At 40.9% G+C, this 25,464-nt stretch overlaps 1 protein-coding gene across 1 annotated transcript in view; it reads left to right on the plus strand.

Moving 5' to 3' along the window:
- The first annotated feature begins 581 nt into the window (after positions 1–581).
- Positions 582–25,464, plus strand: part of PARVA (parvin alpha) — a 69,723-nt gene continuing 44,840 nt past the window's right edge. Inside the window, exon 1 of the mRNA XM_075048120.1 lies at positions 582–831. Within this exon, the coding sequence (XP_074904221.1) occupies positions 696–831 (136 nt within the window). The 5' untranslated portion in view covers positions 582–695. The remainder of the gene's footprint in view (positions 832–25,464) is intronic.

Consider the following 25,464-nt stretch of genomic DNA (forward strand, 5'->3'; position numbering starts at 1 on the left):
CTGAGCCTGAGGGACCAGACCCCACGGGCAGGTAAAATAACGCCACGAGGCCCACGGCTGAGCCCCCCTAAGAGGAGCAGGTAGGGGTGGCTGTTGGGCTGAGGAGGGGGCCCTTGGGTGGCCATGGGGCTGAGGAGGCGGGGGCCGTTGAGCTGAGGAAGGGTCCGTTGGGCTGAGGAGGGGGCAGCCATTGGACTGAGGAAGAGGCTGTTGGGCTGAGGAGGGGACCCTTGGGTGGCCATGGGGCTGAAGAAGGGGCCGTTGGGCTGAGGATGGGGGGTTGTGGGCAGCCATAGGGCTGAGGGGTTGGGGCCATTGGGCTGAGGAGGGGGCCCTTGGGCAGCCATGGGAATGAGGAAGGGGCCGTTGGGCTGAGGAGGGGGTGACTGTTGGGCTGAGGACGGGGGGCCCTTGGGCGGCCATGGGGCTGAGGAGGGGGTGACTGTTGGGCTGAGGACGGGGGGCGGCGGCGGGAGCCGTGCGAGGGGAGCGGGCCCTCCCCAGCGGGCTCCGAGCGGGCGGGAGGGCGGGTGGGAGGGAGGGAAGGAGCGGGAGAGCCGGGAGAGCGGAGCAGGAGCTGCCTCAAATGCTTGAAATAATTCCGCTTCCGTTCAGAGCCGGGAGCAGCCTCCCACGGCATCGGGGCCTCGGACCCGGCTCCTCCATCCCCGAGCGCCGCCGGCGGCTGGGCCATCATGGCAACCTCCCCCCAGAAGTCCCCTTCTTCCCCCAAGTCTCCCACCCCTAAATCTCCCCCGTCCAGAAAAAAAGATGACTCCTTCCTGGGCAAGCTCGGCGGCACGCTGGCGAGGAGGAAAAAAGCCAAAGAAGGTAAAAATTACAGGTTTGGACGTTTCCTGGGAGTTACCTTAAAATGGGGGGGGGGGGAGGAGGAGGAGACGGGGGAGAGGAAAAGGCTCTGGGGAGCGGGAGGAAGGGGCTGACTGGGGAAGGACGCGCGGGGTGGGGTGGGCAGGCGAGCAGCGGGGGAGGAGCGCGCCGCCTTGTCCCCGCGGCTTCGCCGGGACCGGGCGGGGGCCGCGGCGCCTCGCCCCGCTGCCGTTCCGCGGTGCCAGCGCGTCACGGCGGGGAAACGCGGGAGCGCGGCCCGGCGCCGGCCGGGAGACACCCCACCCGCCCTCGCTGCTAGCGGCCCCCCGCGCCGGGGCGGGCTGTGCGCTGCGGCCGAGGCGGGCCCCGCCGTACCGCGGGCCGGGCGGGGGGAGCCGCGGAGCGCGGGCCGGGCGAGCGGTGCCCCCCGCGTGGGGAGGCAGCGCTGGGCTCGTACGGCGGGCCGGGGGTCAGAGAGGGGCAGGGCAGGGGGGACTGGGGTGCCCGGGCTGGAGAAGGGGAGCGTTTCTCCGCAGTAGGGCAAGCGCTCCGGCAGGCGAGGGCCGCGGCGGCCTGCGGGCCTGAGCGCCTCGCAGCTCGGCGCGGCTGGGGAGGGCCTGGGGCTTGCCCAGGCTGCGCCTCGCAGCCCGTCAGGAGTAGTCGCCTTTTAAGTTATGGTGCAAAACCCCCAAAACTCGATGCTCAAATCCCCTGACTCGTAACGTGTTGCTTTATATTGGTGTACAGCACGGTCAATACACGTTGCTCCGAGAAGCTAGTGCCATACGCGTTTAATGGTTATAGTAGTAATCGTTCCTCAGAGGCTTAATACTTAACTTGATTATTCTTGCACTGAGCAAAAAACCTTTGCCTCATGACAGTGGACTTTAAAGAACACTGAGCATGTACAACAGTCTGGTTCTTTGTCCATACATGCGAATGAATATCCACCCCCTCCTGAATTTGCCTATTTAAAATCCCATGAGACACAGAATTGGAATTTAACCTCACTCACCCATCATTTTCACAGCTGATGTTAATTTAAATATGATGCAAATAGAGCCAAAGTAACAGTCACTTCAAAACAGTTTTTCAAGCAAGTGTTCATTGCTTGCAAGTGCAAAGGAGGGTATTAGGCTCAGCAGACCCTTGCTTGTCATGTGTATTTGGGTAATGAAGCCAGGCACAGTATTTCAGAGTAGCACTAGTGCTGCGGACAAGGATGGTATAACTTTGTCGAGTACGGCCCCTCATTCTGTAACCATCACATCATTTTTCTGAGAAGCGTGGTCTTGCTTTTCAATTAAAATGCACGTTGCACGATTGTGCTCACATTATTTGGCTTTTTCTGATCATTGCAGATGACCCAGAAGTTGGTGAAATAGGAAATAATGGCAAACTTTATTAGTTACCCACTTTGTTATATTATTCTGTTAAGGTATTCATAATATTAGCAGCACTGAACTAGCAACAGTTTTCTGTGATGAGTCTACATTGTAGGTATGTTCAGAGATCGTTAATTTAGCCTATTTGTAGTAGATTTAATATGTCCAGTATTGTTGTTGTTGTTATTAAACAATGCCATTTTCCTCAGTGACAGATACTGTTAAGTCACAAATCTCCAGCAAACTGTTAGAGGCAGCAGTTACTTTTATCCACAATCTTGTAATATTACAAAAATATGTATTCTGTGAAATCATATTTCTTCTTATTGCTTCTATGTCTGGATCAACTTTATTGACTAAAACCTGCACTTGCCATTTCATTATCTCATCATGTTGATATTTATCCTTTTGAAATTTTGGAACAATATTAGTGTTGTCTTTGTCCTTTGTGTTTCCCAATTTTCTGAAGTCTATTTAAAAATAACAGTGGTTTGGAGAATTTTTTTTTTTAACTTTGTGAGGAGCTTGTTATTTGCTGATGGATGAAAAAGTATTTTATTATATTCACTTTAACATCCTTACTTCTGCATGTATTTGTCACATTTCTTTAGCAGAAGCACATATAGAGATGAGAATGATATTATGCTATCTTCCTTGTTTGTTTGTTTTTAGCAGATTCAAATGGCTTCAAAGCTGGTAAGTCCTTACTGTGAAGCCTGTCCTCTTCATGCTTCCTAATCTTTCCTCCACTAGAAATAAATATGGGTTTGCAAACTATTAATGAGTCACCTTGTTTCTTGCAGGCTGTGACGCACATGGGTTCCATCTTAGTTATGCTGCTACAGTTTGTAGGGCTGCAGGTGTATTTGAAGTCTAGCTAGGATCTTTGTATAGGAGGTCAGATTGCTTGTTCATCTATGCTCTGTTCTTTGATTTTTTATTTTTTTTCTCCTGCTTTAATCGACCTATCTAGTGGCAGGTTTCCTATAGAGGCAGGTCTCGGTCATAGGAGTGCAGATGGTTATTCAACTGTTAGCACACATAACGTATTAGAAGATGGTCAAGTAAAGTCACAGGCATTTGAAGAAAAAAGTTTTTTCTACTGGCTGTGTTTAGACCTTCAACTTTCGTAAACTAGAATGAAGTGCTCTTAGAGGGCACCTTTACTCTTCGTATTTCTTGTAAAACATCAGGATCTATTCTCTAATACAGTTTGTTAGTCTGATATAGATATCTACCCCATTTTGTTGTGAATGTTGATCTCTAATAACGTAAGGTCTCTAAATGTGATGAACTGTTAGTAACTCTTTAGAAATAATGCTGTGTTTTTTTCTGTATAGGATATTAATTTCCCCTTTTACCTACTTAGTCTTGTGCTTTGTGATTTTAATATTCTAGTAGCGTAAATCCACATTCTGGATTTCATCTATGTCAGTATTTCTTCAGGAGGCAACAATTCTGGTTATTCCAATTTATTGTTATCTTTAATGTATGGACAGTAGAACAAGTATTCTTCTTTTAGATGAATGTAGGCTGTGCAGAAGATGCCTCTGTCATCCCAGTCTCCTGATCAACTGGGTTATAGACCTGGCTAGAGCTACTATGGCTTTTTTTTTTTTTTTTTTTTTCCCAACCTGTGCACCCTCATGGGCTACCAAGGGGCTGCTGCACGTACACCTCTGTTTTGTTCCTCTGCTGCACGCCCCTCTGTTTGTGTTAAGCCAGGCCATGCTCAGGGTGCACACCTGGAATCAAAAACTCAGGAGCATACTCGGGTCTTACAGCGTAGCGATAGGTCAAGAAAGTCAGTGGGACTTGGTGCGCTTATGATAAATAAGGGTAGCTGAAAATTTCCCCCTCTTCCAGTTGCTATAAGCTCTGCTGTTACATAGAGGACAGCAACTAACTGATTTACTTTGGTATTTTACCACAAGGGCTAAGAATTGGTGTTTTTAAATAATGCAAAAATGTTTTATCTCTTGTAGGGAGTATACTAATTACATTTTAGTACTATCTCTGTTATATATGTAGTTAACTGTTGTAGATGGTGTATGATTAGATGTATATGGTTTTTGTATTTATGCCATCAACAGGCGTTTTGATCATTGTCAAAATGTTTTTTTTTTTATATATATATTGCAACAATATAGTCAGTGCCAAAACGCTCCACCAAGTGAAAATCTGTTAGGATCTAAACTGATATTATGGTGAAGAGTAACGCAGATTATTTATAAAGATAATAAAGTCTTTGTAGTTTTAGATGTAGCAAAAGTAGTTTATAATACAATATAAAATGGATTTTCTGTAACATTAATTTATATGTATAAAGATATATATATAAATATATATATATAGCAAGCCTTTCCTTATGAACTTTAAAGTTCTGGGCAATGGTAAGTATTCCACCCATGTTAGAGGTGAGAATAGTCTAGACAAGTGAGATGAATTCTCTCAAATTGCGGTACCAGTCGTTGACCAAAACAAAGACGGTAACCCAAGATACTGTTACTTGAGATACCACATGTGATGTAAGCAGGGATTAGTCATACCTTAAGACATATGTTAATCTGAAAAATACATTGTCATTAAATATTAGAGAATATTTCATAAAATCTGAAATTTGTAGCTCAAATTTGCTTGTGTTGTCATCTGTCACATAAGGTCTTAGCCTGGTTTTCGGTTACAGTATCTCATCACCATTGGTGTAATTCAAGGATGAGAACATTGTACTTGATTCTTTCCTGTGAGAGCATGAGCAGCTTCATCTTTAAATAGTGTATAAATTCTGTTGAAGTAAGAAAAATTACAAATTATTAAATATGTTTGGAATTAATTAGCTTTAATGAGAAAATTGTGAGATAATACTAGAATATTTGGTGACCTGTTTACAACTGAACTGTCCTATGCAAAAATTACTTGTAGTTTATAGCAAGATTCCATTCCTTTTGTTCCTGAAAAGCATTCGAAGACTGAACCACCCCATATATGCTACTGGAGGATTCCAGTCCTTATCTAGCAGGAGTTAAGATGCATGGTGGACCTCATTGTATTAGCAAAAAACCAACTACAAGTCAAAAATTGTTTAGTAAGCTCCTTACAGTAGTCTGCATTGTGTACTAAACACAGCTTTGTACATGTGCAAGGAGAGAACAGAATGACCTCTTTTTTTAGATGCAGGGGTGTGTGTTGCGTTATCTTCTGAGTTTTTCTTGGTAGGTTCATTAAGGTCATGTGTGATTGTCCTTCTTGAATTTTTCTGGCCTGGCAATTACAGACACAGAAATTTCACTCCTCCTAATAGCTTACCTTAGTGGAGAATCTTAAGAATTGGCCCCTGACGTGCTAATAACCCTGTGACACATTTGGGAATGGAGAGCAAAGTTCAGAATTGCTTAAATTGCATAGGAGCAGATGGGAAACAGGCAGCTTGGACCCATGAATTTCACAGAGAGCAATTACTGCTTATTGTATGGGCTCAGTCGGTTTTCCAATTGATATGACATCAATTTCAGTAATTTGACTGCTCTTCTGCCTAGTTTATTTGGTGTTGATGGGCAGGAGAAGGAATGAATTTTCTAGTCGCTTCCACTTAAGATATTTCTTCTTTTTCTTTTGTATGTCTTGTTTTGCTTTAATTTTGGTATGTGAGGTCACAGTAGGCCGTATTCTCTGTATGCCTAAGGGAAGAGCGTGTTAACAGTGTAAAATATTGTCAATTCTGCTATTTCTTGATATTAACCTTAAATTTCTTAATCCTTACTTTGTTGCCATCATGCATTTCACAGAATAATATGAAATCAGAACAAATTAAAAATGCAAATTAAGAATAAGTTTAGGGTGATGAGAGCTTTTCAGGTGTTTTAAGTAAAATCTTTGTCTTTCTGGAGTCCATGACTAAAATGCCTTGCTGTGTGACTCACTGACAGAGAGATCATGCCTTGGTCTGGCTATGGGCATTTTATGATGAAAGAAATGTATTTCTTGGTATACAAGAAGTGTTCTGCTGAATTTTAATTGACATATTAGAATTATTTTCTTTGGACCTGCTTCTGCAACTTCTTTTTGAGTAGTGCACTACTGGCGCAAAGGACTATTTTTTCATGTCAGTAGTCTTTTATTTTGCTTGTCTGTTTCTCATGTGAGGGATTCCAGACAAGCTTAAATGCTTTGCAGGCTTTTACTTTTTCTACTGCTCTCACCTGATGCTGTACTTAAAATGCAGACGAAGCTGAAAGAAGAATTGATATATGTCCTACCATCGCATTTGCTAGTATGTAGTGCAAATGATGAAAATAGGCCACTGAATGCTAATTTCATACTGGTGCTTCGAATATGGCACATAGTGTTTTCTATGAAAAGGAAATGGCATGGGGAAGGCTTTATCGTCACTCTTGTATCAGTACTTTTGAATTTCTATCTTTTACTGCAGCATATCAGTACATCGACCCTAGGCCTTCTTGTGCCATCAGAATAGCTGAACAGCTGTTTTGATGTCTGACATAATGCACTTTACCTCAACCTTAGCACACAGCAACTGAAATGTGCTTATAATCTTTCCCTTATACACTGTGTTACATATTCGCATGTCCCTGGTGTACTGCCACAGGCACATCAGCTGCATAGCCGATGCTGGACAAAACCTGTTAGTACCACCATTGAAATAATTATTGCCTTGGAGCAAGTTCTGTTAAGTAGATAAAATACTTCTGTTAAGTGAAAGGAACGTGGAAAGTGAAAAGAAAAATAGAGGGAAGGCTCACCTGCTTCATTGGTTGTCATTTCATTGCTATCAGCCTTCTGGGCATGTCTGCAGTGTGTGAAAGGAAGAGAAACTACTCAAGAGGAGAGCATTGGGTTTTTATTTCCATCCTTTGAATCCAAATTGTCAGGGGATATCTGGGGAGATCTCTCTGCTCTGACCATTGAAGGGATTGCTCAGTAGAAAGAAGATAATTGCCTCTGAAATGCTTCTGTCAGTGTAGATGGAACATCCAACTGTTGCTTATGCTGTGATGGCAATAGCCCTCCAGATGCAACTCAGGCATATATGTAAATGTCAGCTCTGACATGCTTGAAGCTGTTTGTCATCTGTCAAGCCGTGCTTTGCTGGGTTTGTGCAAGTGAAAGAGTAACTGCTGTAGCCTTTGGCGGCTTTTGGTTCTGTCTCTCTTGCCTTCCTGCCCCTACCTCCTCTTCCACAAGTGCTGCTCTCTGCAATAAATAGAAACTAATCAGCACTGTTAGCTGTTATCTGTAAGACACTGTTAAGCATCTATTATTATTTATATGTGGCTAAATTGAGGGCAAGGTCCTATTATACTAGACACTATACTTTCACAAACTCTGCAAAGACCCCCTACATGTGATCATTTACAACCTACAGCTCTTTATCTGTGGATCTTGCATATTTTTCTCATTTTCTTTCCTCCTGTAATTTGCATTTTAACATTATTTCTGGCATTTCAGTTTTGTAAGACTCATGATCTCATTCAGAATTTTATCTACTGCATTTTCTCTTTGTTTTTTTTTGGTTTGAAGAGACCTTTTTTTTTTTCCTTTTTTCTTTTTGTTTTTTTTTTTAGTAGGCTCTGGCTCTTGTTGGTTCAGAGAAAGGTATGAAAATATTACCTGTGAATACATTTCTGAATCTCAGAAGTCACAGATAATCCCAAAATTATTCTAAAAAATTCATTGTTTTAACCAAGTACTCATGTAGGGCCTAGTCCAATTATGCTTGGTCTGTGTGTTTCGTCTACAGCAATCAAATGCGTAGGAATGTGTGAGTCCCAGATGCCTGCATTTTTGCCCGACAGGTTATTGAGTCTATATCAAGAGGTATCCTGTCATGGTAGGGCTGAGCGCATCAGTGCCTGCTTTATGTGGATGTCTCCTACCATGTGTAGGGCTTGGATCATACAGGATTGTAAGACGTAGGATACATAAAATGCACTGACAGCGCTGAGATGAGCACAAAACACAGCACTGCCAACCTCTTCTCTGCCACAGAGGAGGCAAAGGAGCCCGTGGTGGTGTTTCACTGGAGGTGGGAGGACCCATGCATGCAGTAGGGGTTGTTTATGAAGAGGGCACAGAGCCAGGCTCTCCTGCCTGTTCCCACAACAGCACCTCCAATCATTAAGTCCATGCAGTTGCTTTTGAACTAAAGGGACACAGAATTTTTTTTTTTTTTTTTTTTTACTCTATGCATGATTAAGTTCTGAAACTTATCGCTATAGGATGTTTTGGATGCCAGAAATATTTTTTAAAAGGGAGGGAGGGCTAAAAATGGATCTGGTGGATTCTAAATGAAAAAAAAATGTCTGCAGTGGTCCACATGTGAATCATGTAGGCCATCATAGACATTTCAGATTCAGAAATCATTAAGTACCTATCATGAAATCCACAGCTATTAGGAAGCGTATACCAAGGAAAAAAAATTCTGTTGGTTTGCCTTTCCCTGTTTGTTTGTTAAGAATGCATTTCTGCCAGGGGGCAGGACCCTGGACTTTGATCTGCTGTTCTGACCCAATATGGCCATTAATTTTGTTGTTCTCTGTCTACCTGCATGTGGGCATAGAGCCACTGAACTCTGTCTTTGCATTTGACTTCCAAAAGCAGCCTTAGATTATGTGGGCGAGTCAGCTGCTACAGAAGCATGCCTTTTATTTTCTGTGTTTTTCCCATTTGAGCAGTTTCTTCATCATCTGAGCCTACAGGTTTCATGCAGGATAAATCTAAACATGCACAGAACGGGTTAAAGGAAGGGTGGTGGTGAAGAGGAGCAGAGAAGCAGAGCAAGGGGTCTGGCTGCAGAAAGCAGCTGCTCTCTGAGGTGCTGCTGGGCTGGGAGGAGGGACAGGGCTGGGGGGCAGGGGGAGGGAGGATGTCTGCCCGAAAGGCGGTGTCCATCCTTTCCTCTCCTCTTCTCAGCAGCAGCTGCTCCCCACCCCTCCTTGTGCTGCCTTGGCTGCAGTGTCACTGCTGAGCTCTTTAGGGTGCTATGAGCAGACATGGATGAGGGTGCTTGGTGGTTTGGCGGTGCTTGTTGCTACAGCAGCTGCTCCTCATCTGTGGGGAAGGGGTGGTGGCCACAAGCTGCCAGCTGGACCATGCTGTCACAGAGACTGACAAGCTTGGGTTGCAGAATTACTGAATAGTTGCAGTTGAAAGGGACCTCTGGAGATCATCTAAAGAGCCAGGTGTCTGATGGTTCAGGATCTCAACTGAGGGAAGGTGGACTGGTCTGGCCCACCAAGCTTGTACCTCTGACTGGCCAGGTGTGATGAAGGCCTGGTGACAGCATACTCTGTCAGTTCTTTTCATTATCTGCTGTAGTTGGCTAGATGCATAGCGATTATCTAGATGAAAGGTAAAAAAGATTAAAGTGGTGAAGTAAAATCAGCATTAAACAAGTGGTTGAAGAGCCTCCAGTGCTTCCAAATTACAGGACAGAGTCGCGGAAAGAAGGAAAAAAAAAAACAGCTAGAGACCAGCTCAGACTGATGTACCTTTATTTCAATGACAATTTTTTCTTTACATCTCCAGATTTAAAATATGCTATCCCTGATATCAGACTCATAAAAACATGCATCCAGTTTTCAATGTGAAGGTGGATATAACCAAGTGAAGCTGTAGAAGAGAGTAAATATGAAGTTCTCTTTTTCATTCTCAGTAAAGTGAGCGTGCTGTCAAGAGAATCTGTAATTTTAGAACTCGTAACGTTTCCCTTAGCATTTAAGGGATTACCTGCCCTGAAGGTAAGACAGGACCAAGAGACCAAGACTCTGACCAAGAGAAAAGTTCACACTGGGTTTGATTGCTGCTTGTGAGGCTCTACATCTTTTGAAACCCCTCAGCTTAAAGGCAGCTTCCTGTAAGTACAGGTCTGTGCTTCTGTGAATCTCCCTTGGACAGAATCTCTGGGATATATGCTACTTTTTCTTTTCTCACTTTAATGCCTTCCATAACCATTAAACCATGCCCTCCCTGCAGACTGAGTAGTTTAATACTGGACTCTGCCTTTCTCACTGAGATTAAGATAAGGACAGTCCAGTTCTTTTGCTGCTTCACTGTATCTGAGATCAAGTGCTTCCACACTTAATCCACAAAGTTCTGCAGTCTTTTTCAGCAAAATGGTGATGTTGGTAAAGGTAAAATCAGCAGTTGCAGGGGCACAGTTCTTTGCAAAGTGGAACTCCAGAGAAGCAGTGTTTGAGGTGTACCTAAAATATTGTTGCTTTTCCATATGCTGCTTCTGTCCTCTTCATCCCCACACCAGTTCCTATTAAAATATATGGTGCTGTTGACTTGTATCCCTAATGATAGGCTATATTCTTAGCTAAACTGCAGCCAAAACCTTGAAAGGACAGTTAACACTGCACTAGGTGTAGTCAGTGCTGTGCTGGAAGCAATGTGATGCCATTTCGCGTGAGAGAGGATGAGCTGGAAGGCAGGATATTTTGCAGTGTTTCACATTTTCACTTGTAGCTCTTCCAAATGTGGGGCTGCAGGCTTACCTTGCTCTCTGTGTATTCCTTGTGCCTTCTCCAGCTCGTAGTAGTTCCTGTGCTTCTTTTGAGTGTGTAGCTGTATTCAGAGCACCGAGTACCATTGCTCTTTATATGTATCACCATACATCTTCTGTTTGGTGTGCTAATACTTATTAATAGATAACATTACTTGGTTTGAATACCCTTGTTCCTCTTGGGATTGGGTGTGTATGTGTGTGTTGAGTGCACCAGTGAGTTAATTCACTTTGGTGACCAGACTGAAATACAAACAAAAGATGTCTTGGACCAAAAGCAAAATCAGATCAGCAGCCTTATGTGAATCCTTAGCCTACCATGCAACTACCCCTTGACAGCCTGTGCTCAGGCCAGAGAAAACCAAGAGCCAGAAAAAAAAGAAAAACAGGGATGTGACTGGTCAAGAGTGAGTGGTATTGGCAGAGCTGTATTAGGAAGATTAGCCACCATCTGTTCACCCGAATCCTGCACCTGGCTCTAGATTGTGCCACTGTTCACGCAAGTGATGATCTTACTCAAAGTATTAAAGAATTGCAGGGTTAAGTAACGAGGTTCTACAGTCTCCCAAATGTTCCACCTTCCTTTTAGTTTTGTAGTGGTCCCTGTGAAATAATTGCATGTGGTGCTATAAAATGTTCTTATCATATATGTGGATTTAATACAAAATTGAAGAGAGCACATTGGTCATGAGCTAGCAGTACTGCTTTTCCTTCAGTCTTTGCACTTCTCTTCCTGACTTCTTATTGATGTTTGTGTTAAGTACCACATAGTGTACCATGGTTGACAATATCTTACTCATCTTGTTTTTCTTAGATAATATTTTTGCCAAAGAAAACAAAGAATATATATTTCTGTGAATCATTCTTGGTAGTTGTAGTCATGTTTAAGTCCTTTTGGCTTCTCTGATTCCTGCTTAGCATAGAGCTGATTCTGTTCTTTTCCCTTCCTGTGGAGTGATAGAGCAGTCTATGGCACTGACCCAGTGGTGGGTGAAATTAACCTTTATTCATAGTGAAACCTATGAAATTCCACTTGAAAAAAGGGACTTTAGTCAGGGTGGTAGGAGAGGGGGTGCAACAGTTGTCAGTGACCACTATTTCCCTTTAAAAGCTCTGAGCAGAGACTGAAGGATGTGGTAGAGTGAGGAGCAGCTGTTCATCTCCAGATTGGTAGAGATTTTCCAGACATGAAAATACAATCTCATACTGCAAAAACTTCAAAAGCATCAAAAATCCTAAAGGTAGTCTAAACATTATAATTTCCTGAATGTTTCTTTAGTATAGGGTTCATCATTTTTTAATGGAATGTGTGTTCGCAAGAAAAATCAGTCGCCGCATCTTCGGTATTTGTACTGAACTTAAATGTCTTTTGCCTGCCTTTACAGGCAGTAAGACAACTTTTAAGTGCTCTAATTAGAGCTGGCCTCTTGGCTTTGGTGGCTGCAGCAGTGCACAGGCAAACAATTCAGGTGAAGTTAAGTATGCTAGAAACAGGATGGAGAAAGGGAGTTGTGAAATAATTTTTTTCATACGTCTTTTTCTGTATTAGCCTTTGGAGATATCAGCTTTTTCCACTAGCCATGTTTCTTTGGTCATTTTCATATAGTGCTTTCCTGTGTTCGTGCCTACTAAAAATACATAAAGCTCTATGTTACCAGTGATGTTCAACAGGTAGACTTCAACATAGTCCTTTTCAGATAATGTGTAGGTAATGCCTGCTGGTTTCTTTTATGTTAGGACTTAATACTCCAGCTTCTCATTTACTGCAGAGGAAAAATGTAAGTTCCTTCTCATGGCCTGGCCATGGGCTTTCTGGCCATAGCTTCTAAGAGGTGCACGTGATTGTGTCAGTGCTCTCCTGCCAGTTGTACCTGCACTTCTTTAGCTGACAATTGTTTGTTTCTCTGGAATTACAAAGACTTGCGTTTTAAACAATCATAGGGCTACGGTGGACCACCTTCCTGGTTCAGCAAAAAAGCAGGCATCATACTTTGCAAACAGATGGACAGGAGTACAGGCAGCCTAGAGAGCATGTGTGCAGCAAGGTTGGATGTTAAGGTCAGAATTTCCCAGAAGAGAACGTCTAAATTGCTGTGCCCTACTTATCCAACTGTGAGCTGGATTAATGAAAGGGAGAGTTTAGACAGAGGAGTACTTTGGGTACATTTAGTGAGAGAAGAGAGAGATGTTTTCTTTTGTATCTGTACAGGTGGTCCTTTTGAAGCAAGCCAAAATAAGCTTCCTTACCTGGGTAACGGCCTGAATAGGTTGGCAGGGTGTGAATCCATTTTCAGTGTGTATAAAGAAAAGCCTAACAGTTTGCCAGTGTACGGCCTTTCCATTTATTTTTTCTTAACAAGTTTCTTCTTTGGCCATCGAGTTAGGCTGAGGCCTAATAATTTTTTTTCTTTTAACCGTAGGCGGTTCTAAAGCAGCAAACTATTAATAGTGAAATATTGGTTTAGAAGAACACTAATGCACAGGGGATTCTAGAGCAAACGAGGCAATGCTGTCAATGGTTCAGATTGTTCTTAATTACAATAATGGCATTATAGGAGCTGCAGTTGCTGTCGGGCACAAAAGAAGATAATGATAATGTCAGAGTGCTCAGAGTAAATGCAGTGTAATGTATTGCAGTACTGGATTCAAAAGATGATATGTCTAACTTGTCATCAAAGTGCATGAAGAAGAAGAATGGTAAAAGGCCAGCACAGTTTTTGTTGTAACTATGTAGTTCAGGGGTTTGGGTTTTGTGGTTGGGTGGGGGTTTTTTTGTTGTTATTGTGTGGTTTTTTGTTGTGTTTTTTTGTTTTTTGTTTTTTTTTTTTAAGCCTATGCTTTCAGGCTTAAGAAGAAATGTCAGGTCTCGTGTTTAAATGATGTGTATTAATTTTACTGGAAGGTGTGATCACATCTGTCCTTCCCACTTAGAATAAAGAAAATCACCCTTGCTTTGAGAAGGAAAGGAAATATGTATTGGCTCAGTACTCTCATACCCTCAACACGTTTGATATTGATCCTGTTAGAATAAAAGAACATGAACATGGTAGATTTGGCCCTGAGTCAGAATTTGCCCCAGTAGCCTCTGGAAATATGTCCAGGTCTATTTGATGCATGTAATCCCTTTTTTATAATGAGACAGAAAAATTCAAGTCTGAGTTTTGGGGATGTTTCAAAGCTGGATTTGAATTTTATGGCTAGAGCCCAAATCTGAACTGTAGCACTTGTAAACATTTTAAGGCCATATGCTGTGCACTCAAATTCATTACTGTAGAGGAAGAGACTTTACTGTTTTATTGCAAAATAATACTGGAAAATAGTGGTGGTGTCCCTCATTATACCACAAGTGTTCAGAGTGACTTAGTGTCTTGAATACTTCCTAAAAACTCATTGCAGTGGTGGGTTGGATTGGAAAAAAATAGTCAGCATCCAGTTGATTTGCATATTTATTATTTTGTTCATGTTTAACTGACTTGAAACAGTTACAAATGAAACAATTTATATAGAATGCAAATAGATATTTTTTAGGAGGAGTTGTCTCATGCACAGAATGCCAGTATGCTTTGTAAATAAAAATTTTCCTGAACGGATGGCAGGGTGCAGGTGCTCTATAGGGCACAAGGTGGCTCCAGTTCACGAGGAAAGCTGGCGTGAGCGGAGTAGGTGCCAGGAATTAGTTCACAGGAATCAGCTAGAAGTGTGTCAGAATGGAGCTCAGCATTTTACTGTGTTGCAGGTCTGGTATTTTGAATATGAACTGAGTCTTAATGGGTCTTTGAAACAAGACTGTGTCTCGTCTTAGATTAGGACTAGTAAATTTAGATTAGGACTAGTAAATTTAAATTGCATTTTGCATCTCATATTTCGTTTTTGAAGGACTTACCCAGTGGATTTTATCAGACAATCTGAGCTAAGTTGCTTTTGTCAGAGTAAAAGGTAGCAGCTCTATGTGCAGAACAGTGTTCCCAGGGTAAGCTACAGAGAAAACAGGAGTTGGTGTATACAGTAAGAGCAGAAATGTAAAGTAAGCTAGGCAGAGGATAAAACAAAGATTCAAATGTTCATGAGAGAGGTTTTTATCAAGCAGGTCATTAAAATTTAATGGTAGAGGAAAGAACAGAATAAGTTGATAAGAAAATCCCATATTATAACCAAACTTAATAAAAAATGCTTTGTGTCTTTTGTTAGTCTTGTACTCTGTAAGAATAGCATTTTTGTTTTCAGAGTCTCTTGGAAGTGAATTACTTGTCCATTTCTATTTCCAACATAATAATAGCTGCTAATAGTCTGCCCATACATGGAACATGTTTGACTGACGTTTCTAAACACCTGAGATTTTTTGAGTGAGGATAGAAAAGGAGAAATGTTTGTTCTATCTGTACCATCTGCTTGGGGCAACTGAGGCAGAAAAAGGTGAATTGAGTTGATTTACTCATGTGATCTTCTGCAGGGTAAGAAGTGGAAATGAGCAGTGGTCTCCTAATTTCAGTGTTTAGTCTTGCTCCATTAGATAGTGCTTTGTGCCATTCACAGTTTTTGTTGGTTTTTTTTAACTCTCTGTTGCATGTCTTGATATGGTTTAGATTTTCATACGAAACTGAACTTTTAACTGGGTTTTTTGGTTTGAAAAATTTTTTTTAACAACAGCTCATCTTTTTGTGTGTGTGAACTAGGCAGAAGTTTTTTGGGTTTTACATTTTTTAATTCGCTTTACATACTATTGCAGCAGGTATTATATTAGAGAAATATATGAAGAAAAAGCATTTCTTAATGTGGTCTTTGCCTCTATACCGAAGAAGGAGGATTTGGTTAAGAGGTTAAAGCTGTTTTACTTGATAACAATCTTTCTCAAAGTAATGTCAGGTGTTAAAACAAATTCATAAATTTAACTTTGCCACATTATTTATTTTAAAAGTGTTGAAGCTTATAGTTTTCCTATTTAACATATAATGTTAAATACAACAAAACAGATTAGATACAAGACCTACATAGAGTTAATATTAAAAACAAAATAGTGCAAAGCACCATTTTGACTTAGTAGATTCTCTGTGTTTTCAGTTTCACAAATGAATTTTATCAAAAGTTAACTATGGGCATGATTACAATTGGTAACTCCCCATATTAAATCTAATCCCTTTGTTCTTCATTCAGACAGAACACCCATTAAGGTCAAAGAAAGTTTTGACTGAATAAGGAATACAACAACTGGCTCTAGTTTTAGTACATATAGGGCCAGATTGTGGGTCACAGCCAGCTTAAAAGTGTACAGCTCCAGTGATTCCGGATCCTGTGCATAATAGGCAGATCCTTCACACTGTTATGATGGTACTTTATTAACATGTCAAATACAGAAGAAAAAAATTTTATGGCTGCTCAGAATGTTATTAGTATGTCTTAATGTTTTGTGTTTCTGAGCTGAAATTATGCAAATATGTCTTCAAAAATACTCCCCTGTTTTCATGAGAGAGTGAAGAAAATAAAAGTAATCAAAAATTGGAATTAAATACTTGAATAGTTTGGCCAATTAATAAATCTGCAGTTGCAGAATAGAAGGTCTGTGGGCTGGAGCTGGCTCTTAACTTAATGTTAACTTACATTTAATTAGCGAGACCAGATGGAAGCTGGCTAAGCTTCGCATGAAGGCTTGTGGGAAAAAGACATAATCTTCCATTTTGTCAAAGGAACTAATACTGCAGATTAAAGGTCGGTGTTCTTTTCAGAATGTAAGAGTGCATGCATAGTGGCTGATGGCAAGAAACAGCAAGGCCGCTAACAAATTAGCTTAACCCCTAGATGACTAGTATACCAACTCTGCTTCGGTTGATTCCCCAGTTCAAACTATTGGTCTCCAGTTTCAGTAATAAATCCCAGAGAGAGATAAGAATGTCTGTAAATTTTATTCTTTTGTCAGGAAAGTAGAGTTGTATGTAGGCAGTTAGCATGGGTAGAGAGGTGAAGCTCTGGGAAAGGTTTTCTTACTCAACCGAGTAAAATTTCATGCTGTTCAGACGCTAAGCACTTAGGATCAGTCTGACAAACCACTTAATTCCTCGCTTAACAGTAAGCCTGCAAGTACACAAGTCAAGAAACCACTCATGTGCTCAAAGAGGTGCATACATGGATCAAGTCAGAGTGTGCAGAGCTTAAGGACTAAATCAGGCACATACTATGTTAAGGCTTGAAAATGTAGTGAGTGAAGCAGATCTGTCAGACTGAACCTTAAGCATAGCTGCAAGAAATTACACATTTTAAAAAATGGGGAAATGAGTGTCCATTAAAAAAAGAAAGGAAGGGGTTAGGTTTATGCTAATTGTTTGAGCATTTAACCAGTCTTTGGGGATGCTTCCTAGTGGTTTCAGCAAGGTAGGAAGGAGTTCTTTCTGAAGTGGAGAGTAAGAACTTACATACCAAGAAAATAAGGCAAACAGCGTTGCCATGAAACGTCAAATGCCACATTTCTTGTGCAGAAAGTAAGGTAACCCTCTGCAGTAGGTAATAATTATTATAACTTTGGTTTGCCATCTTTGCGTATCTTATTTACAGTGGAAATGTTTGTGCAACATCTAGCTTGGGAAAGGAGGCTGGGAAATAAGCATCTGCTTTTTGAATCAGGTTTATGTCTGTGTTCATTTCCAGCAATAGGGAATTAAATATCTGGTGGGCTTCACCAGCTGAGATGCAGGCAACTGTAGAGCTGGTAGGTATCTTCTGGACACCCAAATACATACCAGATCTAGGTGCCTAAATAGCTACTTAAGTTCCCACAATGTCTAATCCTCTGTTAGTCTAACACAGTGTGTTTTTTAAATGCTTAAAAACAAGCCTTTCAAAACATTCTGGAGCTTGCTTCTATTTTGTAAAACTGTTTTGCTACTAGACCATCTTGTGTAGTTTGTCTCATCTAAACTTACCTATAGGAGTGAAAAATCCACTACCATTTGATGGTTGTATCACTTAAGAAAAATTATTTGGATGAGATTGGGTCAGTTCTTATGAAGAGTAGTGTATCTTGCAAATCTCAGTTAATAATCTGTGCTTGCTGACAGTCCCAGGAGAGAGGGCTAGGGAACTGAATGAACATAAAAACTCTGCAACCTGTTTATGATTGCCTTGTGTAGATCGAGATTTGATATGCTGAGGTGAGGAAATCTGTGCTGCTGTTTGCTGTAGTATTCTCAGAGCGTGGATAAACACAAGACTCCAGCCCCACACTCTGCAAGGTGTGCAAATTAAAAAAAAATTATTTTGGGGGAAAAGCTCTTCTACTGTATCAGCTGAACTGGAGCACATATGGGTTTGGAATCCTACCAGGTACTTTGAAAGCTGTATTCACATGTATGTGTGTTGATGCTTTGTCTCATTTTTAAATAATTGTATCCTGAGGATGGTAGGAGAAGAATTTTACTAGTCACCATTTACTAGACCACATTTATCTACAGTTACCAAATGGTGGCATTGGAGATACCACAGTTATTTTCCATTTTGAGTTACTGACATATTTCAGATACCACTTAGTGACAAAATATTTGAAGGGAATGGTAAATTTAAAAACAATCGTAGTTGCAAATGACAGAATTAGCATTTACTTATCAAGTGGCTCACTTCAGCTGTTGTAAGCCCAGAGAAGTATAGGAGTAGGTAGTGCACTTCTGGAAGAAGTGTAGGTAGCATGGAAACATTTTTTTTACTTTCCTTGTCAGATAAAACCTAACACTGCACATCAAACCCAGCTTCTGTTCTCTGATAAATGCCCACTGCCTCATATGGAAGTATAGTATAGCCCAGTAGTATTTGTCCCAACAAGAACATTTGAAGAGAACATTTAGGAAGAAAGTAATTCATTTATGTTTGATCAGTGTGTTGGACATCTTCAGGTGAGGATCACATTCAGTTTTATAAGGGCATGAGTACAAATTCTACTTTCATTAAACTCTGTTACAAAAAAACATTGTTGAAATCGGAAGAGTTTGGGAGCTGCCCTTTTCATGGAAGTACTGTGCAGTATGAAACTTGCCAAAAACTAATGGATCGTTTGCAGGAAATTGGAAGTTAAAGTGCATGAGTCAGTCTACTTCAAGGCTGAACAGTTTCCACTGAACTTAAATAATGAATGCCAAGACCTAGAGACAGTACAATCAGCTGCAGCAGTTTTCTTCAGTTGTTTCATCCAGGCACTGCAGAGGATTCTATGTTTAGCAGAGTCCTCGTTTTTTGGTTTTTCAGGCTTTAAAAGTGTTAGCATACATTGTTGTTACTGTCATTGAAACCTTTGCAGAAGAAGCAGCAACCCAAGCGTTTTTATTTTTGCTTCAAAGCAGTTACTACAGAGTATGGGCTAGAATGTGCAGTTTCAGGGATTTCATCTGCAGAAAACAACCTCCCACTTTTGTAATGTCAGTCTCCAGAAAAGGAGAGGATCATTTCTTTATTCAGAAGTGATATGTTAGCTTCACATTCTCTTCTCAAAGTACACAGGTCATTTACTTCCTGGTGTGTACAAGGATTTCGATATACTTATTGAAATATATCAGACATCAGATAAGAGAAAAGACAAAATAATTTTTAGTAGTTTTGATTTGTAACAGATCCTGTGTCCAGAGCATATTTGTGCAATACTGCTTTTTACCAGGGTACTAAATGAATCTAACTCTGTATGAATTCAAGAAAAGAATGAGATGTTCCTGTATGTACACATGGCTTAGATTTCCTTAATTTGAGTTATTTACTTGATATCTGTGCATGTAAAGAGTTGTTGAGGGCATGCATGGCCTGGTGGATTGTTTGCTCAGTTCTGTGCTCTTGCAGTGGGAGTCCTGTTCTCCAATTTGTATCAATAGTTGAACCTTCTGAGCATTTCTGAGTTGGAGAATCGCTGTGGGTACAGAGCCTTGGGACTTTGGGTTCATACAGGCAGTGTGATGTGGGAGGTAGATGATGTGTCTCCATCCGTTTGCAATTACTCATGACAGTGTCACAGCTGAACTACAAAGATCACTGTGTGCCTGGAGTCACAGGATTACAGAATGGCTGAGGTTGGAAGGGACCTCTGGAGGTCATCTGGTCCAAGCACCCTGCCCAGGTAGGGCCACCTAGAGCCAGCATGTCCAGATGGCTTTTAAATATCTCCAAGGATGGAGTCTCTACAACATCTCTGGGCAACCTATGACAGTGCTTGGTCACCCTCACAGTAAAAATGTTCAGAAGGAACCTCCTGTATTTTGGTTTGTGCCCATACCTCTGGTCCTGTTACTGGGCACCACTGAAAAGAGTCCAGCGCTGCCTTTTTACAGCCTCCTTTCAGGTATTTGTGGACATTGATGAGATCCCCCTGAGCCTTCTCTTCTCTAGGCTAAACAGTCCCAGCTCTCTCAGCCTCTCCTCATGAGAGATGCTGCAGGCCATTAATCATCTTTGTGGCCCTTCACTGGACTCTCTCCAGTAGCTCCATGTCTCATGCACAGGAGAGCCCAGAACTGGGCACAGTACTCCAGGTGTGAAAGTGCACGTGCAATGCTCTCCCCAGTGTCTCCACTGCTTTTCCACTATGCATAGTATCCATGCAGCTCTTCAACTATGGCTTGGCCAAGAGTGTGGGCATGAGGTTTTAAGAAAATGTGACTATGTTGCCGTATGAAATTCATATGAAGTTGGCCAAATGTTTCTTGGTGAGATTTAGTCTGAGTAAGCTTAACATTATTTAGAAGAGCAATTAACCACTTTTTCAAATAGAGAATAGTCCTAGATCAGGAGGAAGGAATTTATATTTTTTGTTTTCTTTTTTTTCCCCTTCTTTCTTTTTTCTTCAATTAGATGGAAACATGACTGAGATTTTCAAAGCCAACTAGAGAATTTTGCTGCACTGACTCAATATAACATTCTGTTACCAAGTCTACTACTAGTTGGCTCTGAAAATCCCAACCTGAAATGTGCCCACCTAGACCATGCCTCCTAAATAATGGCTACAGACTCGGCTGTATTAATTTACACTCATGGACCAGGGTCCAATTTCTGTTCCCTTTGGGCCCAAAAGGTAAGCATTTCTTCTGGGTGTTTCATTGGAGAAGACCATCTAAAGGCTCCAGAGAAATCTTACCATTTCAGGTCTTGAAAGAAAAGCTGAATTACACCGGTGGGTATAATCATCTGGCACTCCTGTAATGTTTATAATCTAAATAGGAATGTTAGATTTTGATTGCTTTTGTTAATTTAATATTTCACTTAATAAGCATTTTTTTTATAAATAGCAACTATCTTTCTTATGTCTGCTAGTTAACATAAAAACAGGTAAGCGAAGGCCTGACCAGCTCAGCACTTACTGGCCAGAGATGTACAGCTGTAGACGAGTATGAGATGCATATGATGGCTTTTCAGAATGCTCTGCCAGCCTCCAACAGCATGTCATTGGTAACTCTTTTTATGTACATTTACTAAACCTCTCTCCAAATATTTTCTTGGGTGAGTTTTGCCATTTGGCCTCTGACTGTGTGAAGTTCTTGGTACCTTCAGTGTGCTACATAAGGAGTTTCTTGATTTTACCATGAGCTTTCTAAAGACCCATCCCTTAATGTGGGCTGTATTTTCTGGAATATTGTTTTTTGAGTGTGCATTCCCTCCTCCCCTTCTCTGCTGAATGATCACGTGGTCCTGAGCGTGCATGATTTCATGTGTGTAGCAGGATTTTAGAAAGTTCCAGCATTAATGCTCTAGTTTCATTAGTCTTAGAAGCTGACTGAAAGATGGAGTCTCACTTTGATCATAAACCCTGGGGTGTCGCCTCCCTTGAGCCAATTCAAGTGTTTATGTGGCTGTGGAATGAATGGGATCAGGAACTGACATAGGTTAAAACTAACTTTTTTTTGTTGAATGGTTGGTTAGTTTTAATCTGAAACTCTTTCCTCATGTAATTTATCATAAAGCCATGTGAATGCTTGTGCAAGAGATGATGATCATGTGGGAGTGAGAATAAGCAACAAGTTTGGGGACAAGGTGCAATCATCCCTTTAAAAAGCAGTGGCCACGGCACAGGTTCTTGTGTTAGGTTTGGATATTTAATTATTGTGTGCCTCAGTTTCTAGGTATGCAAGATGGAGCAGTGACGAGGATTAAATTTGAAAGATCATTTGAGCTTTCTAGATGAAAATTGTTAGGGGTTATTAAGTGTGAATGTGGGGAAGGGCTTAGTAGACAGGTGTGGCTTAAAGAAATGGTTTGAAATCCAGTAATTTAGTTCTAGGTTTAATTGAAAGTTGTAATCCCAGCAATTGGTGCCAATGTCTTCTAGGATTTAAATCTAATGCACTGAAGCGTGTAATTTAAGGCTTTACAGAACAGTGGTAGCATATATACGCTTATCACTCAGCACGTGTGAGTATTATTCCTGTGGAATGCTCTTAATTAAAATCCAGTAGTTGCTTACAGTGCATTTCATGCTTACTACTATCATGAGCACTCAGTCAAGTTAGCAGAAAAATAAATTTAAAATAAGAATGATTTTTCTCAGAGGTACAATATAATTGGCAGATGCTTTTGTAACTGATGTTATCATTAACATACAGGAGGTTTCGGCAAGAGACTCCTTGTTGATCAGATGATTTCTGTTTTCCTTTTCTAAATCCTAATATTAGCTTTAGTATGAGGAAAGGGACTTTAACTAGGTACACCAGAAAACAGGACACTTTTGTAGCAAAGTAGCCACTAGGGCACCTCTAGTTTACACATTGTACTGGTAACATCTCATACTTAAAAGCTAGATTTGTTTTGGAAAAGTTACACCCAGAAAATGTCTCGATAAACTGGAGAAGTCTTTTGCTTTTTTTTTTTTGAAGGGGAGGAACACACACCAAAATAAGTGTTTTGTGATATAACATTGCTTCTTTCTGAAATTTTATGGTTTGGGTTTTTTTTTTCTGATGTATAGTTGGTGCTCAGTAGATAGGGTTAATTGTTTCAGTGTGAGCAACCGAAGTTTTAAATATGAATTCTAACTTCTCGACCCCATTAATCATAAAAATGCCTGACCTATCTTGCTTACTGTAACCCTGCTTTTTTTTAATTGATGACTCATGAGCATATATTAAATACAATTTCTTTAAAAAATCCAAAAAAGCCCTGTTTGCATCTTAAAAGGATTTTGTAAGCTAAGAATTTAGCATATATATGTCAGTACATATTGCAGTGGGCTTATGATATAATAGCTTCAGTGAAAATTAGATCCAAATTAGAGTAGACTTTGGAGAAGGGTTGTGGGCACATGTTTCTGGGAGTGGCTGGAGGAACTTACTGTATGGGAAGGTTCAGTTGTGTGCGCTCTACCTAGAAACCAGATAGGGTGATGTTTCTGGTTAAAGCAAGATGCAGAATTCAAAGCAAGGAACCAATGCATATGAAAATTAATTTTTGTGTTTACCCAGAAAGAAAAACTCCAACTATGCTCTAATTAATTTTCTTTGCTTAGCCTTCCAAAAATATTTTTAGAAATTAAATAAAAAGCATTAAAGTATTTCAACAAACCAGTTGGTTGTTTTGGGTTTTTTTTATAATGCCATTAAAACTTCTGTGGAGAAAAAAAAACACTCTTGAGGACCAAAACCCTGCCCTCTGTTACAGCCAGCACTTATGGGGCTGCAGAGCTGTTTAACCCACTCTGTGCACAGTAATCACAGAGTTAGAGCTGAGAAGAAACTGAACAATGACTGATGACAAGATTTAATTCTATCTGTTGTTCAGTTCAAAAACAAGTGTGTTTTGAAGTCCATAGCCTTTTAAATGTATAAGAAAATGTAACTCCTGTATGTCTGTGGAGCTGTTTTACTTCAAGGCATGGGGCACGCTGCCGCTTTCTATTTCAGAGCACTTCACAGAACTGAAGTGAATCCTGGCAGTGCCCTCCATGGGCTGTGATTCCCCCGTGAGTGGGTGGATGGGGAAACTGAGGCACAGAGCTGTGACCTGACTTGGGTGCACAGAGTACAGCCAGCTCAAATGCTTGCTCTGTTCTTTGGACTTTCTGGATCACTCTGTTTTCTCCCTGCTGGCTTGCCCTCTTCCAGGTTATTTTGTTCCTACATTGCTTTAACGTTTTTCTCCCAGAGACCAGCCACTTGTTAATTTATCTAACAGATAAGAAATTGTGCGTACAATTAACAAAAGCTGCCTTTGGTTGCATTCACCCTTACCCCTACCCCCTTTATTCTTCTAATTCCTGGTGACCCTTCTTTGACTTTTATTACCTTTTAAGAAGTGGCAGGATCAGGCCATTAAGTTGAAGTGAATTATGAAATACTTAACCCTCTTGTCTCCCCTCTGAAACACCAAGCCCACGCATACCAGTTATGCACAGAGGCTTCTTGCAGAAAATTTTAGAGGGCTTTTTTTGTAGAAAAATGTGACGTGTAAGTGTTTGTCTCTAGTGTGGATTCTGGGATGTGTAAGATACAAGAGGGATAAAACCAGAAAATTAATTTCCTCGCACTCTGAATCCCTTGTCTCTCCAGGAGCTCTATTTTTACTGTTTTAAAAATGAATTTTGGATTAAAAAAAACACTGTAGGGTTCCACACTTTATTCAAGGAGTTAAAAGTCTGGAGCTGTGCTTGATGAGCCAGATGGTCTTTAACAGTAACATTGTTCATATTGTTTAGATTATCCTGTTGCAAGTACAGTGCCTCCTTTACCTTTTATGGAAGAAAGTGTGGAAAATTGACCACAGATGTAAGTAACCAAGAATGATGGCTGAGGCAATTCTTACCAGGCCTCCCTCTCTAACACGCCTGATCCTGCAGATAAAAATAAATACAGAAATGTGAGGCAGCATGAGAAATATCTAGTGTTACCTATTTAAGTGTTTAATTTGAGCTCTGTGAGCTACTAAAATCTTTATTTTCTTAGACTGAGATTTCTTCATATTGAACTGGTTTCAGTCTCTCAGTGTAGGCAGCCTGAATGTAGATTTTTATCCAGGTACTAAATAGCACATCATTATATATTTTTTTCCATCCTGGTTGAAAAAAGGGGGTGGGAACAAGCCAACTACACTGACCTCAAACACAGTTTATGGTCCAAAAATCTTCATGAGAAGATTGGTACCCATTTTGTGCGGTAATGAGAGAGCACAAACTCCCCATTAATATTGATTTGATTGGTATCAGAAGCAAAGGCTGTGCCAAATTAATTAGAGGTAGCTCATTGTTACTCTTAATAATGGACTGCTGAGTTTGTGAAGCATCTTGCAAGACAGTTCCAGATTGAAATAAACTTTTTTAGACAGGTAGCTCTTTTGTGCAGTATCTGGAATTGGAAGGCTCAGTGCTTAAACAGAACAAAGAGAAAATGCTACAAATGAAAGCAATAAAGCCCTGTTTTATAAAGTCCTTTTGTCTCCTATCACTTTTCTTTCTCTCCCTCATTTCCTTCCTCTTATTAGGAGCTGCTGTCAAACTGCATTTACTTATGGCAAGTGGTTCCCTTCGGAGCCCCTAAGCTGATATCGTTGCATTTGCATGCAGGTGCTACCGTGGCGGAGCACAGCCTCTCGCCTGCCCTTGTCCCCCTGCCCTGGCAAAGCAAAGAGAGCTGTAATTATAAACCAACAGGTTTACTGTGTGAGGGCCCAGAAACTGAAAATTTCCTGTTTGTTCATCAACATGGGTTGGCTGGCTGGTACTCTTTAACAAGGTGGTAGATTCCTTTGACTATTAAAGGCAACATCTTCCCTTTATTACACTAA

Source organism: Buteo buteo, chromosome 16, assembly GCF_964188355.1.
Source record: "Buteo buteo chromosome 16, bButBut1.hap1.1, whole genome shotgun sequence".
Lineage (NCBI taxonomy): Eukaryota > Metazoa > Chordata > Aves > Accipitriformes > Accipitridae > Buteo > Buteo buteo.